The sequence below is a fragment of the Elgaria multicarinata genome, chromosome 7 (assembly GCF_023053635.1).
Source record: "Elgaria multicarinata webbii isolate HBS135686 ecotype San Diego chromosome 7, rElgMul1.1.pri, whole genome shotgun sequence".
NCBI lineage: Eukaryota > Metazoa > Chordata > Lepidosauria > Squamata > Anguidae > Elgaria > Elgaria multicarinata.
The window spans coordinates 27,676,084-27,693,038 of record NC_086177.1 but is presented as its reverse complement, the minus strand read 5'-3'; the positions used below and the strand labels follow the sequence as shown (position 1 = coordinate 27,693,038).

Here is a 16,955-nt window from a genome sequence, read left to right as displayed (position 1 = left end):
AAACTAACTATCCAAATTGAGGATTCTGTACCGTATTCCATTTACTTGCTAACTCTATTCTAGCTACTATAATCGTTAAATCACCAACCCTTGAGAGTCCTTTGGCATAATATCTTCAATATAGCTGAAAGTAAACATCTTAGATCAAAGGGCAAAAAGTAAAAAGCTATTGGATTCCGCCGCCCCCACCCCCACCCCCAATCCTGTGCTCTCTCACAAGCATATATCATATCATCATCATTTGCCAGGGGTTCAATGTAACACTAACATAAATCTGGCATGTTTCTATTACATCTATTAAGCTCAAGAGGAATTAAGTACTATGTAAAAAGTATTTTAAATTATTTTCTCTGAGATTAGTAGAAATTGTATGATGTATTTCATTCTGAGATATCTTTCATTGTCATCACTTCACAATCTAAGGTCCATCTTTCTTTCATCTGTCTCTCACTCCCACTCATTCCCATAGCAAGATATCATAATGCTTTGAGTAATCCTTTCCCTGTGTTAACTGTATCAAGGATTCTTCCAGACCTGTTAACTCATAATTCACTCCATTTTGTCTTATTCATTTCATCAAAGCATTATCTAATTTCAAAGGAGTATGGTAAAGGAGGTCTTTTCATTCCCATACATAAATATTTTCATATTCCCTGGTTTTGTCATGCAGGGGAAATGGTTACTGAATTCATGACTTTCTGATATTATTGAATTTCCCATTGTAAAATTTAGTTTTTGATTTATCATTACATACCACGCTGTGTATGTGCGTTTCTTTAACCTTTACCAAATATAAGAGCATTTAACTTTGGGACTTTGCTTTACAAGATGAATTCATATTTCCCTTTTGTATCATAGAAAAGGGCCTTAATGGAATTCCTACCTACCTGTGTTCTAGTTGCATTGCATTGCATTGCATTGCATTGCATTGCATTGCATTGCATTGCATTGCATTGCATTGCATTGCATTGCATTGCAGGCATCCAGGGTGGGGGGTGGGGGTGGGGTGGGGGAGAGCATCCATAAATCACTGTACTTTATCTTCTGTCTTCAGTTACATATTTTAAGCTGAGATTTTAGGAATACCTGTTCCTCTATTTTCTGATATAAAAGGAAGAAAGAGGAACACCACTCTTGTTAAGAGAGACATTTTAAACAGCCTCAAAATGAGCTGCCCAAAATAAAAGATGAGCACCTTTACTACAATAAAATAAACAATATAGTTAACAGATTGATGGATTGATTTTTTGAAGTACTCTGGTCAGCAAGCATGCAGCTGCCAAGACACTGAATTTTGAGTTGCTAACATTTACTGGAAAAGATATTCCATTTGCTTCCAGAAGCGATGCCAATTAGCAATCCCTCCCAAAGTCTGAATGGACTCATGGCCACGAATATCACAGAAGGGCGTGCTTTATGGCCGACTGCCTGGCTCTCCCTCACTTTCATTGTCATAGTCAACAGTACTATTATCTAGGCCCCCTATGTTTTTGCTCATATATTCCATACAATAGACTTGGAAACCTACTGTGGGCTACACATGCAGCCACCATAAAGGTAGTTAAACATAGCATACGTGCTATGGAAGCTGCAGCAGAGGCACTCCACACGAGAGAACATAGGTGGGGGCAATGAATAAGAGGCAAATTACAAGGCTGAACACGTATTCCATGGCACTGTGTCACAGAAAAATCAATTGTTTTTAATATGCATTATCCAAAATTAGAGGCCTAGCCTGTCTACAGGGGCTGGTTACCCTATAAATGTTCTGCTTATATGACAGTACAACGTTTTTGGCCACAGGACTGTGAGGGAACTGTTGGCACGGAGCTCCCACACTGGTTTCTCATTTCTTATCTCCTTCACCATTTCCCCTCTTTAATTTCTCTGATTTCTGCAACTTGCTTTGCTTTCAAAAGGTGTGCTCCTCTCTGCCTCCTGGCAGCAGCAGAAACAGTCTCAGCTGCACCCAGAGGGCAAAGATTCAGAGAGCCCTCTTGACCACAATGGCAAGAACATCTTCAGGAGACTATCTGGAAGCCAGTCACAGAGGGCTCTATGGTTCCTGCCCTCTAACTGGCAATCCTAGAGTGTCCTCCCAGAAGTGGGAAGACTCCATTACTAGAAGAGCCAGGGGTAGGAGGGTGATCTATCGCATGGGGGTGGTAAGCAAATGGCAGGAATTGGCAGCATCAGTAGCAACAAGGAGAAGGAAAGGAAATTGGAACGTGGCAGTACAGTTTTTTCAGCAGCAACTGGTCATCTTGTGGGGCCGCCCCACAGGGCCTGCGGGCTACAAGGTTGTAGACTCCTGGCTTATACTATTCAATCCTACTAAAATTAGTAGCTTATGCTGTGTTGGTTGCCAACCACGAAGGAGACCACTGATGCCATCTACTACATTCAACCAGGGCATTCACCCCATCACAGTCAGTATTAAGAGGTGTACTCCACATTCGAACGCGCTCACAGTCTTGCCCAATTTAAAAGTTTGCCTCAAGCAGCTAAGACGCTTAGAGTATGTGGAAGCCACAAGCCACTCCACTCTTGATATTTCAATAAGGGTTCACGATAAGCCTCTCGTGATACAGGCTGCTGCTATGCTGCATATTAACGTAAGAATCCCGTCCAGTCCCCGTCCCCGCCGCCGTTACAGCAGGGTTATGCTTACCTAGAGATAATGCCAAAGGAATATAATGTACTGCATGCACAGCAACAAAAGCCTAATTGCTTTCTTTTCAAAGCAGACAAATGGCCACAGATGAGAGATCAAACTAGGAGTACATCCAAATTGCAAGCATTTGCTCAACAGATAATAGAACTTTTGTACTCTCGACAAGAAGAGTCTAAAGATAAGAAAGGAGAATGGGCAGATGCAAGAGTCATTTCATTAATGTAAATAACATGAACCTACATAGTGGGAGCATTTTATGATTCAGATGGGAAACAGGTTCTCTTTCTCCCTCCCTGCACCCCCCAACACATACTCAAGAAAACTCTAAAACATGACATTCATTGAGTACCACTATGCTGTTTTGTCCAACGGGTCTCTCCTTGGGGCTGAGGTTTGCAGCTCAATTATCTTTTACCAAGAGAGAGGCTGTAGCTCACGGCAGAGCACATGCTTTGCATGCGGAAGGTCCCAGGTTTGATCCTTGGTGTCTCCCAGTAGGGCAGGAAAAACCCTGCCTGAAACAATGGAGACCTACTGCCAGTCAGTGTTGGTAATACTGGCCAATGGTCTGACTCAATTATAAGGTAGCTCCCTACATTTCCATTTGAGCTGGAAACGAGCCTGCTTCCTAAACAGAAAAGGAGAATTTGACCCTTTGGGTGTCGTGCAAACGCCATTCAGCTCTTTGGAACTGCTAGCACAACAGCAAGGAAGCTAGTTACCTTTTGACAGCAGATTTCTGCAGTGTTGTTAAACAACAAAACAACCATCCAATGAAAGGATTTAATATAGTAGTGTTTTCTTTATTGCAACAGCAGATTAGTAAAACTGTAGTTGGTGTCACAACTTGGGCACAGGGCCATTTCACACGCTCATTAGAAGGCTGCAGCCATTACTCCTTACACTAAGAATGCACATCACTATTTGGGTTTTTTAAAAACCCATGGGGTGCCTTTTTTCAGTCGACATCTTTGCAGCTCATGATCTTGTGAACAATTCTGCATTGTTCACAAGATCAGTAAGAGTTTAGTAAGCCTCAGAAATCAAGTCTGCAAAATTCATGTTGGCCAATGAACTGCATGCATGCTGAGCATTACTCCTTTCAAGACGAGGTATTTGGTATAATGCAGTAAGACACAGAACTGTTATTTACCCTTCACAGACCAGTTTTGCCTTGGATTTCATTCATTTTCTCAAGAGCCCTGCAAGACAGACCACTATTTCAATTTTCAAGGAGGACAATGAAGGCTCGCTATGACTGGCTAAACTAAAATTCCATGGCAGAACTGAAGAATCAATTGCGTTCACCTGGTCTAATATGCCACTACTACTGATACTGATACTGTTCTTAATCTTTCATACCACACTTGATAAATATATGAAGTGCAGATTTACTGTAGTCATCCTCACCGCAAACCTAGGTGGTAGCAAACCAACTACTATAACCATTCAACAGATGGAATGCTGTGAGAAATGAGTTGCCCAAAGGCATACAGCGAGTTGACAGCAGGACGTGGGACATTTGTAAGTCCAAGTCCAGCTTTATCCACTGGACCATAAAGCCTACTCAATGGCTACCATATTTTACCTTTACTAATTATCGTAGGAAAAAATCACTTTCATCCCCATCCAAGAATAGCGTGTGTTTGTGTCCTGTATATGCAAGGAAGGGAAGGAAAGGAACCTCTCGTGCAAGTGCTTGAGTCATTGCTGACTCCTAGAGGAACGCCTGCTTTCGCTGACGTTTTCTTGGCAGACTTTGTAGCGGGGTGGTTTGCCATTGCCTTCCCCAGTCACAGTTACCAGCCCTTTCACTAGGCCCATCACATAAACCCTTCTCAGGCCAAGCACCACCACTTGAAAACCTGAGGGAGGGTTAAATAAAACCTTTCCCCTAGCTATGAGGGAAACAGGTTTAATTCAGAATCTCTGTAAATATACTGTGGGTATAATCTGGAGTGGGTGTTTAATAACTGTAAGACAGGTAAATAATGCCAAGCTGACATGTGGTATTTGGTAGCTAGGAAAAAGGAAAGGAACCTCTCGTGCAAGCACTTGAGTCATTACTGACTCCTAGAGGGACGCCTGCTTTCACTGACGTTTTCTTGGCAGACTTCGTAGCGGGGTAGTTTGCCATTGCCTTCCCCAGTCGCAGTTACCTTTCCCCCAGGCTAGCTAGGTACTCATTTTACCAACCCCGGAAGGATGGAAGGCTGAGTCGACCTGAGCTGGCTGCATGAGAATCAGCTTCAGCTAGAATTGAACTCAGGCCGTGGGGAGAGTTTCGGCTGCAGTAACTGCCACTTACCACTCTGCGCCACACGAGGCAAAGCTACCCACTTAATCTAGTATTAAGAAGATACCTGGGAGTGATCCTACGTCACCCACAATGGGGTAGTTCAGACCCAGGGACACTAAGAATGTAACTACCTATTTCTTCGATTCTAAGACACACTTTTTTCCCCATATAAACATCTCTAAAAACGGGGTGCATCTTAGAATTGCGGGTGCGTTTATTATTACTTTGAATCAAAGTTTTTTTTATGTTGGTGGTACTGAAATTAGTGTGTGTCTTACAATCGATGGCGTCTTAGAATCGAAGAAATACGGTTAGTGGCAACAGTGGCATTACTTCCACCCTGCAACTCCCTGTACCAGCCAAAGAACCCAAAGTACTCTTAGACCCAAACTACACAAAGAGGGCTTTAACCCTTTGTCCTCCCTCCCACCCCACCCCGGTCCCAATCTGGGATAAGGCCCCAACCCCTGTAATTTATTTTGCCAATGTGCTTACTTTAGAGTAACGGCGGGAAAGAAAGGCATAGTTGCTAGCTACATCTTCAATATAACTTGTAGCTTAGACCCCTGCTTCAAGGGAAATGGCTGTCCACAGCAGCTGCATTAGGCCTCTGGGAAATCTTGTTAAATCAGTTCCCCCAATTACCCCTACTGGACAATTCCTCTTCTTGTACTAGGGAATGAGGGACCCATGACATTGTGGCCTTAAAGTTGAAGTGTGAAAGTCAACAAAGCAGGCTCTCTCCTGGACTGTATATATTCACATGGGGAAAAAATACTCAAGAGAATGTCAGCTGCAGGGGTAATTTTATGCACGGACTGATTACATACTCTGATCAGGACACACAGGTCAACACCCCTCCTAAGCAAAGGGATTTTTTAATTTTTATTTTACTGGTAAGCAGTCATGGCATTTACTGGCACTTGATAACCACTGAGTAACAAGATATGACTGTTATTTCTGAAAAAAGATACTGAAAAAAGATAGTTCCGAGAATCAGTCGCAATCGTATCGCAAATCCCTGATGGAATTCTCTGCCTAGAGCGACTTATCAGCCACCTCATTTAGGAAGGCAGAAAGAACCTCTCTGATTATGAAGGTGTTTGGGTGATTGGACAGCTGCTGCTGCTGCATTAGTAAGATGACAGGCTTGGATGCTGTTATGGTTTTCATACTGCCATAGTATTTACTGGCATTTGTATTGATTTTAATTTGCTGGTAGAGGCCCCAAGAGCAACTGCAGCAACAAGTGAGGCCTGCAACAAAACACTGCTGTTTTGGATTCCAGCCAACCAGCCAAGTCCTCATTCTAGGAAAGAATAAGTTGCAAGGGGCTTAAACAGGCAAATTCACTGTACTGCCCACCCTGGTTCCAATTTTCTATTTTTCGCTTCCAACTGATCCTCAACATTCTGCACTTCCTGGAGGCCATGGAGCATGTTCAGTCCACACTGGACTATTGCTGATGGGAGCGTGGGCGAATTTTGCTTGAGGCTGTTTTAAAAACACAAATAAAAAATTGTTGTGCTTCTGCATAGCTTTGGAGAGGGGAACCTGTTGGCACCCAACCACTTGAGTTCACTATTAAAGGAAGTAGTGATAAAAAGTGAAACAAACCAGGCACTGAGATTTGCTCAGGGCCGTTTCACCCAAGACATAATGTATATGTGGGAAAATCTGGGTATCTGGCATGCACACTGCTTTGTCTGGTGAATGCACCTATGTATATTCCATGTACTTTTTTGTACGCACACATCAACTTTTTGCTCCTGATTTAATAAGCTCCTACTGAAGCACCGGTTGCTACTTCATCATGTAAGTATCTTTAAGTCAGACCAATTATCAAAACATAACTCTTCATTACAGAGTTATGTAATAATTTTAGTCATTCAATGGAGTGATATATTAAATATATTCCTCTGCTTATATTCTTCTTAACTCTAAATAACTCCCCCCCCCCCCCCGCTTCCATTACAATCAAATTTACATAGCTATACACAGATTTGTCTCTTTGCATCAAGGAAGGAGTGCACGTTGAATAATATATTGGGCCAGATGTTGCACACAAACCCCACCAAAGACTCTTGGGAGGGTCTTTCATATAGAACAGCCAACCCTAACCTGGTGCCCTCCAGTTGTTTTGGACTTCAACTTCCATCAGCCCCATCCAGCATGGGCAATAGTCAGAAATATTGGAAGCTGTAGTCCAAAACATCTGGAGGTCACCAGGTTGGGGGGAAGGCTGCTATAGAATTTGTATAAGTTCAATTCAGGTTTGTAATAACCACATGACTGGACAGCTGTAGCAAATAAGAGTTGCCTTGAAAAGAGACCAAGTTGGAAAGCAAGCCTTGCAAATGGGAAAACAGGGCTGGCTCTTTTTCTCTTCTAAACGGTCGATGTGCCACAAATGACCAACAAAGGTATGTGCAAGCAACGGGCTAGCAAAACGTTTGTGAGCCAGTAACATTTGTCAATTTATCTGTAAGGGTAATTAAGTCAAACATATTCTGTGGAGGATTGTGCTGTTCTTTCCCAGTCTCCAACTATCTTGGCAGGGCACTCTACCAATAGCATAACGCACCCACTGTCAAATGCTCTTGCATCAGTGAGTTCCCATGGTACCATCATGTTATGTAAGCTGGGTGCGGTTCGTGAAAAATGACAGTGGGAACACCCAGTTTAGCCCTGGAGAAACACAGAAAGGAACACAGCTGGAAGATGTTGAGGAAGTGCCTGAACCTATACTAAAAGAAAAGAAAATTTAAGGGGAAAACAATTGTGACTGTAGTGGAGGAGTGTGCATTGTGGTTGTTTTAATGATTCACCTTTGTAGCTCATTAAGTCCTCTAGCTGTCGATGCTCCAGGGTTCAGCCTCAGGAAATTTTGCTTCAAATTGAGATGAGTGAGGTCCTGGCTATAGAAGAGGTTGGCAGGTAGATCTTCCAGGCTGCAACATGAGAGGTCCACTGAGCTTATCCGCTGAGATGCAATCTACAAAGCAAACAGCCATTATGTTAAATCAGGGAAAACCACCGGCATCGTGTTTCTTGCTTGGACTTTAATACTCGAGTGGTCATCAAATACTATTGTACTGACCCCAAAGGTAAGGCTGTTGAGGCTTCTGCCAAACAGCTAAAAGGTTATAACAACTCAGTTGGTGACACATTTTCACCTTTAGCTTGATGAGCAGTCAGAGTAAAAGTAGTAGAATAGAACAGAGCTGTAAAAGCTAAATGTACGCATTACTGTTCTCAAACAACAGACTTCATGGAGGAAATCTCTCATTGTTCTGACTGTGTGACTCCACTCCTTAAATTCCTTTCATTGGCTTCCTGTCGGCTTCTGGAACCTTCTTGTCCTTAGCTTCCAAATCCCCTGAGGCCTTGTCCCAGGGCCTAGCCCCTCTGCACCTATATCCTGACACATCCATTCCTGTGACCAAAGGCCAAAGCCAGAGAATGATGGTGAACAACAGATACAAATGAAAGAGGCCAGAGACAGGTTTCTGCAGCAGTGTGCGAAAGGGTAGTAGAAAATGCACAATCCGTACAAGGTGTTACATTAAGTTCCTCCCAACTTCCGCCAGTTAATAGAGTAGTTATAAAGGTGTAAGTAAAAGAAGTGAAGATTCAGCTATTCTTCAAGGATGCTGGGAATCCCTTCACAACTCATATTACTTGACTTCATCCTTGCTTCACAGCAGCCTATAGCAATAATTAGTTGCCAATAGCAAAGACAGAGAAGTGTCATGTATGGGACCATGCCAGCTTGATTTTAGCACTTAACTAAAAAGTGAGTATGTAGAAAGTTTCTACATGCGATCGACTACATGGGAATTCAGTCATCTACCACAACCCATATGGCAGAAGGTATTTTGCCATGTCTGCTCCCAGTCAGGAATCCAGGAAAGAAGGGGAGTGGTAAAGTTCTCCCTTGCCACATGATAGAACCCAGAAGCCGGCCACCTCCCCACAAAGATGCAAGCCCACCACTGTTAAGCTACAACATGTTAAATGGTGTACTGTATTCACCGTCTAACCAGGGGTAAAAACATGGGGACGATGGTAAAATGTGGTATGGGGAAGTAGGGAGGAAGAGAGGATGGCAGCACAACAGTGGCACAACTTTCTCCTTGGCTGCAATTCTATTTATGTGGCCTATAAATCTTCAACATCAGCTATATGCTAAAATGAGGGGTATCTGAGTAGGCCAAGTGTGGGAGCCAAATGGCTCATGGAGATCCAGGGCGCAGGTCTCCTGCATGAGCCTTACTGAAATATGATCACAGATTATTTCAGAGAGCAGTCTTTACTTGACAATTACTTTTCTCTAGAGCAAGACTGGCTACCATATTGCTTATGTCAAGGGTAGGCAACGTGATGCCCCCTGGTTACCAATGTGCCCCCATACATCTTTTTTGTCACCCATCAAGGTGTCTTTTAAAAAAAAAAAAAAAAAAAAAACAGTTTCTTACTAGCAGCTGAGAGTGTTATGAAATAGATTTTTGTTGGGGCTGAAACTGTGGGTTCAAAGGATTTGTTTAATGGCTCAGGCCCCACCTCTGCCTTCGATTCAGTTTGGGGGGCAGGTTACTTGTCCTTTGCCATGCTTCATATGGCAGCCATTTTTGTGGTGATGGGCAGAAACAGTTTCTAAAATTGCCAAATGTGCCCGCAGCCCAAAACATTTGCCTGTCACTGACTTATATGTTCCCTTTTTTCTGCCTAATGAGTTCTGTACAACAAAAGCCACCTCTCTTCACTAACCTAACTAAGAATGTAGTCTAGATAGTGCTATCTCAACCGTAGTGGAACTTAATATGATAAGTTCCCTTCCTTCTAGTGTGTAACAGGAACATTTAGAGTTGAACATATGAATCAGCCTCCTAATTAGCCAGACCATTGGTCCATCTAGCCAAGTACCATCTCCTCCAACTAGCAGAAGTTCAAGGCCTTCAGAGGTCTTGCTCAGTCCTATATTTGAGACCCATTCAATGGAAAGGCTGAGAACAGAATCTGGGCAAATATATGCTTTGCCACTAAAAGCTATGGACCCTGCCCATTCAACATGATTTGAATGTGCAGGAATATCACGTGGTGGAACTGTTTCCTAAACCGTAAGGAAGAGGGCTATGCGAAAATATTTCTCACCTAAATGCTACCTTTCCACAGGCGGGAAGCTTCTTTTACAAAGGACAAGCAAGCATGCATTCCCTCACCAGCAAGCTGAAATGCCACCATCCAGGAAGGACTGAACCATGTGCTTTTTCTGCACAGTTGCATCTTCTCCATAAGAATAAACATGCAACCTTAAGGGGGCAAGGAGCGTGGCTTTTACGACTTCTAAAACCTTTCAACTCTGAGCCTGCAATTTAACATTACATGTATTGGTTGAAATTTGTTTTTGTTGTTAGGTTCCAGGAGGAGTCTTGCTGAGCCTGCAAAAAGTATATCTCAGGTCATTAACATTTCTAAACTGAGAACTCAGCTGTTAATGCAGTACTGGGGCGGGGAGAGAATTGTAAGCACGTTATTATATTAATGTGGGAAACCTCCTTCATGCATTACGAGTTTTGTATATGTTGTAGGAACGTGTCCCCAGGGAGTGGGAAAACATCTAAACCAGCTGACAACACTGCATCAGCTGTGCAGGTAAGCAGAGACCTTAGGAGTCCCTTTTAGCCTGAGGGTGGAATTCAATTTCGGAGAAGCTCTAGCGGATGCATTCCAGCAGTGGGCAGGACCAAAGGCAAAACAGGCTGGCAAAAATACTGAAAATGCATTGGTTATCAGCACCATCCTGAGCCATATTAAGCACAAATGGACCAAAATGCCCCTGAGCATGAGTGGAGTGCACTTTTCCCAGCACAGAGTAGAGCAAGGCTGTCTAAGCTTCAGACTGAGGACCAAATTCAATTTCAGAGAAACTCATAAGGGGACACAGCCCTTTTATTTTTGGTGGGCGGGGCTAAAGACACACACATAGACACACACACACACACACACAATCACCAAATGAAAGGCGATTGGAGGAAAGGGGATAGAGGGGGAACCCCGGGGGTGCCATATTGGGACTGTAGTTCTGCACTCCTGCTCTAGGACGGCCCAGAAAAGGCAATCTTGAAAGAGAAATGTGGACGACAAGTGGGGAATCTTCTTCACATATAAGTTGGTGAGATTACAATCATTCTGTAAGTAAAAGTAACAATACCAGGATTTGATTCTCTGTGCATAACTGCAGATTCTGGGCCGGGGGGGGGGGGGGGGTGGCACCTATTTTGGAAAGGTGTGCTAACCAGCAGAGTATGTCCTGACTGGATGAAAGAGGGGCAAGTCCTGAAAGCTAGCCCACCACGCTGTCTCATCAGTGTCCCCTGAAAGATTACAGATCTTTCAGCTATTCATTCCGGCATCAAATAAAGCCGTGCTAGACACTTGACATTTTTACTGCTGTGGCTTTCTAAAACCTCGACTAAGAATACAATCAAACACAACATCTAAATTGGCCAGAAATAAAAAGGCGCTGCAACATTAATGGTTTTGCAGGCGGTATCCAGGGAAAGTGGACAGGAGTTCATTGCTTCAGAGAACTTAATAGCTCAAAGCTGGCAGTGAGTAAGGTTGGCTTGTTTTGTTTCATTATTTTTTAAAAACATTCATGATCTGAACAATAAAGAACCCAAACAGGAACTAGAAAGGGCACTAAAAGTCATAACATGCTAATATTGAGCATTAATGAAGTGCCTTTCAAGGACTTCATACACATCATCCTTTCCCCAACCTGGCACCCTTCAGATTTGTCAGACTACAGTTTACAAAATCCCCCAGCCAGCACAGCTCATGGAAGTTATATTCCAACACATCTCGAGGGTGCCAATTTGGGGAAAGCTGATATACATTATCTAGTAATCCTTACAACAGCCTATACTGACCTAGCTCTACTGACCTAACAGATATTCCTATAATTTAGAGCCAGGGCAGAAATTAGATCTCAAGGTGCTGGTAGATCTCTGGGAGATTTGCAATGGATTGGCAAGGGTTTCTGACTCCCAATTATTTTATCAATAGCAGCAATAAAATGACTCACCACCACCATAAATTATACAGCTAAAATGAAGAAAGCTTGGAGTAACCAGGAGTGGATTTTTGTGTGGGGAAGAGCCGTGAGGTTTATTCAGTTTTGATACGCCAATCAAAAATTCTTGGTCTCAGAATTCTTTAATTCTAAGTGGATGTTTTTTGCCCAGGCTCCAACTGGTTGGTCTTTTGGGGTTCTAGTAGAAAAACAAAGTAGATCCCACAAGCCTGAAGTTTGTCCAGCCATGTTTTAAAGGAAACTCTGCAGGCAGAGAGATGGTGGCTTGCTGCAAGCCACACACTGGCTCGGTTTTAGACCTAATAATCTGGGTCCAATAAACTCTGTGCTGACCCCTCACTTTGTGCACCTGGCTTCAGTTTTCCTTGACGTCTGAAGCAGGAAACAATGGTTTAAGGGCTCCTTAACTAGGACACAATCTTGATTTCTTATTACAGCTTTGAGGGATCCATTAAGCCAGTTTCCTGATCCATTTGTCAAGGGAAACTATGGCTTAAGAAACCAAGATAAACTTCCCTGAAGCAAGGCATGCAAGGAGAAGAGTGAGTGGGTACATGGTTTATTCCCAGACTGATAAATCATGTTGGGATCGTTACACCTAAAATGGATCTCTGAGTCCATGACTGAGACAGATTTGAACTAAAGACTTCCTTGATCTTGGCTCATACTCATGGTTATTTACACTACATTAGCTTTCTACTCATGGGGTAGGAGAGTACCACACATCTCCTAGATTTTCAACCAGCAAAGAATATTTGTCAAAGGAAATAGCATCTATTTTCGCTTCAAGGAAAGCATGCAAACAAGAGCAACAATTTAAGTTTAAGAACAATGCTACCCCCTCACCAATATAGAAAATTTTCACACATCACAAAAATAGAGGCCCTTTGAACCCACTCATGTGTATGTGCAAATATTGTTAGACCATGGTCCCAACCAGGACTGAAAATAAGAAGAAAAGCAAAACAAAAGCTAGAAAACAGGAGATATCCTTTTAAGTCAAACATATATACCAGCTAATGCACATTTTTCATTTGTATCATAGACAGTAACAGTAAAATGGTGCTTTTAGTGTCATATGTGAAAAATGCCCCTTGGCTTTATAAAACCTCGATTCTGCTTTTCTCCCATTATGTACAGTTGGCAATCAGGCCAAGCGGTATTCGATCTTCATACCACACACTACAGACAAGCAAACTAGACTGAATGCAATGCAGCACACCTGAATTATGAGTGTACATGTTTTTGGTCACTAGTATATGTTTTTGATCACTACATGTGATTGCACATCACGTGACAAAGACTGAATGTTAATTTTGTATTGTTTGAAGCAGGCTTCACATTTATGCACCATCGAGACTAGATATTGTTTTGTTCTACACACAAAACCTTATGCACTATTCATGTACCATTCAGAAGGCACAAGCTGAAGGATCTACTAAAACGCCTATTCTAGAGTTTTAATAAGTCTAGAAAATAGTGGGTTGAAATGGGAAAGGAGAATTTTCATTGGCTGTATTCAGAAGACACCTTAAACCACAGCTTTAACCACAGTGAATAAAGCAAAAAGCCTTATTCACTATGGTTAAAGCCATGGTTTAAGATGTCTTCTGAACATGGCCTGGCTTTCTGGCTTAACCACCGTGGTTAAAGCCATGGTTTAAGATGTCTTCTGAACGGGCCCACTACTAATCAACAAAACATAAAAGAAAATGTAAACTTGAGCCATTTTCAACTATTGTGGGGTGGGTTTTTTTTAATGACTTCTGCAAGTAATTGAAGATAGTCTATTAATCATACCAGTTCTCATTGAGTAAAACTGAATATATTTGCATATAAACAAGATAATGATTTTGAGGAGAAAAGCACACACATTTGAGGGTCTGGGGTTTTTCTTTTTTAGATGATGCTGTAATGCACTGCAGCAGCTATCTCAAGTCATGCATTTTTTTCTGGTAAGGAAAAGAAAGAGGAATCCCTCTTCTAAAGATGGCACCTGCCACCACCTCGCGGTTGTTGATGTGTGTGTGTGTTTGTAACTCTTTTTAAGAGGCAGCAGCTTTTTAGCTGGTAAACATTTTTTTAAATTCAATTAATCTAATATTTCCATCAGCTAAACACTGAGCCCCTAATGTTTGTAGCCAATGATGCAATAGGAAGGCCTGCCCCATTTAAAGTCTCAAAATACTAGAACCTTCTCTCAAAATACTAGAACCTGGGGTCATCCCATGAAGCTGATTGGTGGGAGATCCAGGACAAATTAAAGGAAGCACTTCTTCACACAGCGCATAGTTAAATTATGGAACTCACTACCACAGGATGTAGTGATGGCCACCAATTTGGATGGCTTTAAAAGGGGTTGGATAAATTCCTGGAGGCGAAGGCTATCAATGGCTACTACCCCTGGTGGTTGTGTGCTATTTCCAGTGTTCGAGGCAGTAAGCCTATGTGAACCAGTTGCTGGGGAACATAGGTCGGAGGGTGCTGCTGAACCATGTCCTGCTTGTTCATCCCTGGCCAATGGCTGTTTGGCCACTGTGTGAACACAGTGCTGGACTAGATGGCCCATTGGTCTGATCCAACATGGCTGTTCTTATGTTCTTAAAGTCCACACCAGCACTACAGCCAAACTCGGAGTTGCAACATAATAATTAGCATCTGTGAAATTCGTGGGAGAAATCACTCCCCCACAACTACTGCTTCAGTGAAGAAGGGCCCAGCAATTTCAACACTGGTCCAACACTGCCAATCGTGCAGGTCCTAAGGTGGTGACAGTTCTGATAATACATTATATTTAGAAGCATATTGCTAGTAAATGGGTGGAACATTGCCAACGGTGTGAGTCTCAAAGAAGCAACGTTTCTAATACTACACTGAATTTACTGGCACTATTTTAAGGAAAGAGGAATTAGAAAAAGAAATAGTACCATGGAACTCTGAGAGCTGAAAGATGAAGAAAGTAACTCAAGCATATCCAATTACTAGCCTTCACTCTGAGTGCAGAGTCTCGTAAATTATTATGATTTTTAAACCATTTGCTTTCACCCTCAGAAAGCAAAGTTATAACCACATCATAACCACATCCTTTCTAGTATTTTCTAGGTGCTAAACATTATTGTTAAGGATGGAGGCAATTTGGTTTTGTTTTTTAAAAATCACACCAGCACTCTTTTTAGCTCTTCCCATGAATTTGATATGATATGATAAATCTGAGCAGTTTTGCATATTATGTGGGAGCATCAGAACAAGACACCACAGTGGGCCACTCTTCAAAGAGGGGAGGTGCATCACACTCCTATGGGATGTGGGTACACACCGACTGGAACAGTTGGATGGCCCTCTCAAATGCATCGCGTGCCTCGTGAACAGAACTGGTTCAAGCAGAGGCTTTTCCATGTAAACCTGTACACCGGAGGAGTCACATGGGCAAGCGTCCAGGCTCTCTCTTTATGCTTGATTTTGTGCTTGTACTCTATAGAGGAACTCCGGAGCATGTCCAAAGAGTTGCCTATGTCGTGTTTAATTTTTACAGTGCCTCCCGACCTAGCATCCTAGTAATAAACCTGTATACTTGAGAAGGAAAATTCTATATAACAGCTGGTGTTCTCTCCCTTTTCCCCTTGTTTTCCCCACAGTCAGCCTTCATCAGTGTGTGTACGTGTGGAAGTGGGTGGGAAGGTAAATCAACTTTTAACTCAGCTTTTTCAAGTAAATAAGTAATCAGGTTGAAGTGACACTACTGCACACATTCTACCTGCATTCTATTGCTCTCCATTGCTTCCATTGTTCCAGACTAATTAACAACATACGTAGTTCTGTATTCTACTTTTCTCTACAAAGGGCTCAGGTGGAGTACATAAGAGTTATCCCATCTTATTCTCAACTTTTTGAGATAGCATAGAGAGAGAGATAATTGGAAGCTTAAGCTTCCAATTTCAATTAACCACAGTTTAATGTGATGTACAAATGCTAAACCACATTGAACATTGACTACAACAGCCTTCCCCATTCTGGTATCCTCCAGAATGTTTTGGACTTGGAACTCCCATCAGTCCCACCCAGCATAGTCAAGAGTCAGGTATGCTGGTGGCTGTAGTCCAAAATAGCTGAAGGACAGTAGGTTAGGGAAGGCTGAACTACAGCTTGCTAAAACAAACCAGCTTCATAAGCCATGGATTGAAGCTGGCTTGTTACAAACAAGACAGAGGATAACAGTAATCACAGTTTCATAGAATCAAAGAATAGTAGAGTTGGAAGGGGCCTATAAGGTCATCGAGTCCAACCCCCAGTTTGTTAAGTCTGAATGACACAACAAGCTGCAGTTAACCTAAACTGGAAATGAAAGCTTCCTCCTTGTGGCTGTGCCAGAGAAGAAAGAAGGAGCATGCAAGCCCAAGGACTGTGGAAGCTCTTTCTTGTTGCTCTAAGCTATGATTTAGCATGCCGGAACCTGACCAGAGACTGCCCCATTGGGTCAGCTAGTGAGTTTATGGCCAAGCAGAACACTGAACCCACAGCTTCCTGGTCGAAGTATAACACTTGGGATTTTAGGACATGACCCATTCCAAGATTTGGAGAGGCAACAAAATTTGATTACGTGGGTTAAACTGCACAGTCTAAATAAAGATAGTATAACAGTAACAGCAACTTGAAATGTTCAAATGAAAAGTAGTTGGCTTGTCAGGATTACTTTAAGCTACATATATGAAAGCTAACCAACCAGAAAATTACAAGTTGACAGGAACATATGCATGACCTTGTACCGTCAAATTAATTCCGTAAACATCAGAACCTGACAGTTTTGCACAAGCAAATATTATAATGAAGAGCTTTTTAAAGTATCTGAATTAAACTCTTTATTTTCTGCCTGAATAGCCAGGGAA

General features: G+C 42.4%; 1 protein-coding gene across 1 annotated transcript in view; it reads right to left on the bottom strand.

The window, feature by feature from the left end:
* The window catches only part of PHLPP1 (PH domain and leucine rich repeat protein phosphatase 1), a 188,752-nt gene that overhangs the window by 69,285 nt on the left and 102,512 nt on the right, over positions 1-16,955 (bottom strand). The window contains exon 5 of the mRNA XM_063130009.1: positions 7,802-7,968. Within this exon, the coding sequence (XP_062986079.1) occupies positions 7,802-7,968 (167 nt within the window). The remainder of the gene's footprint in view (positions 1-7,801; positions 7,969-16,955) is intronic.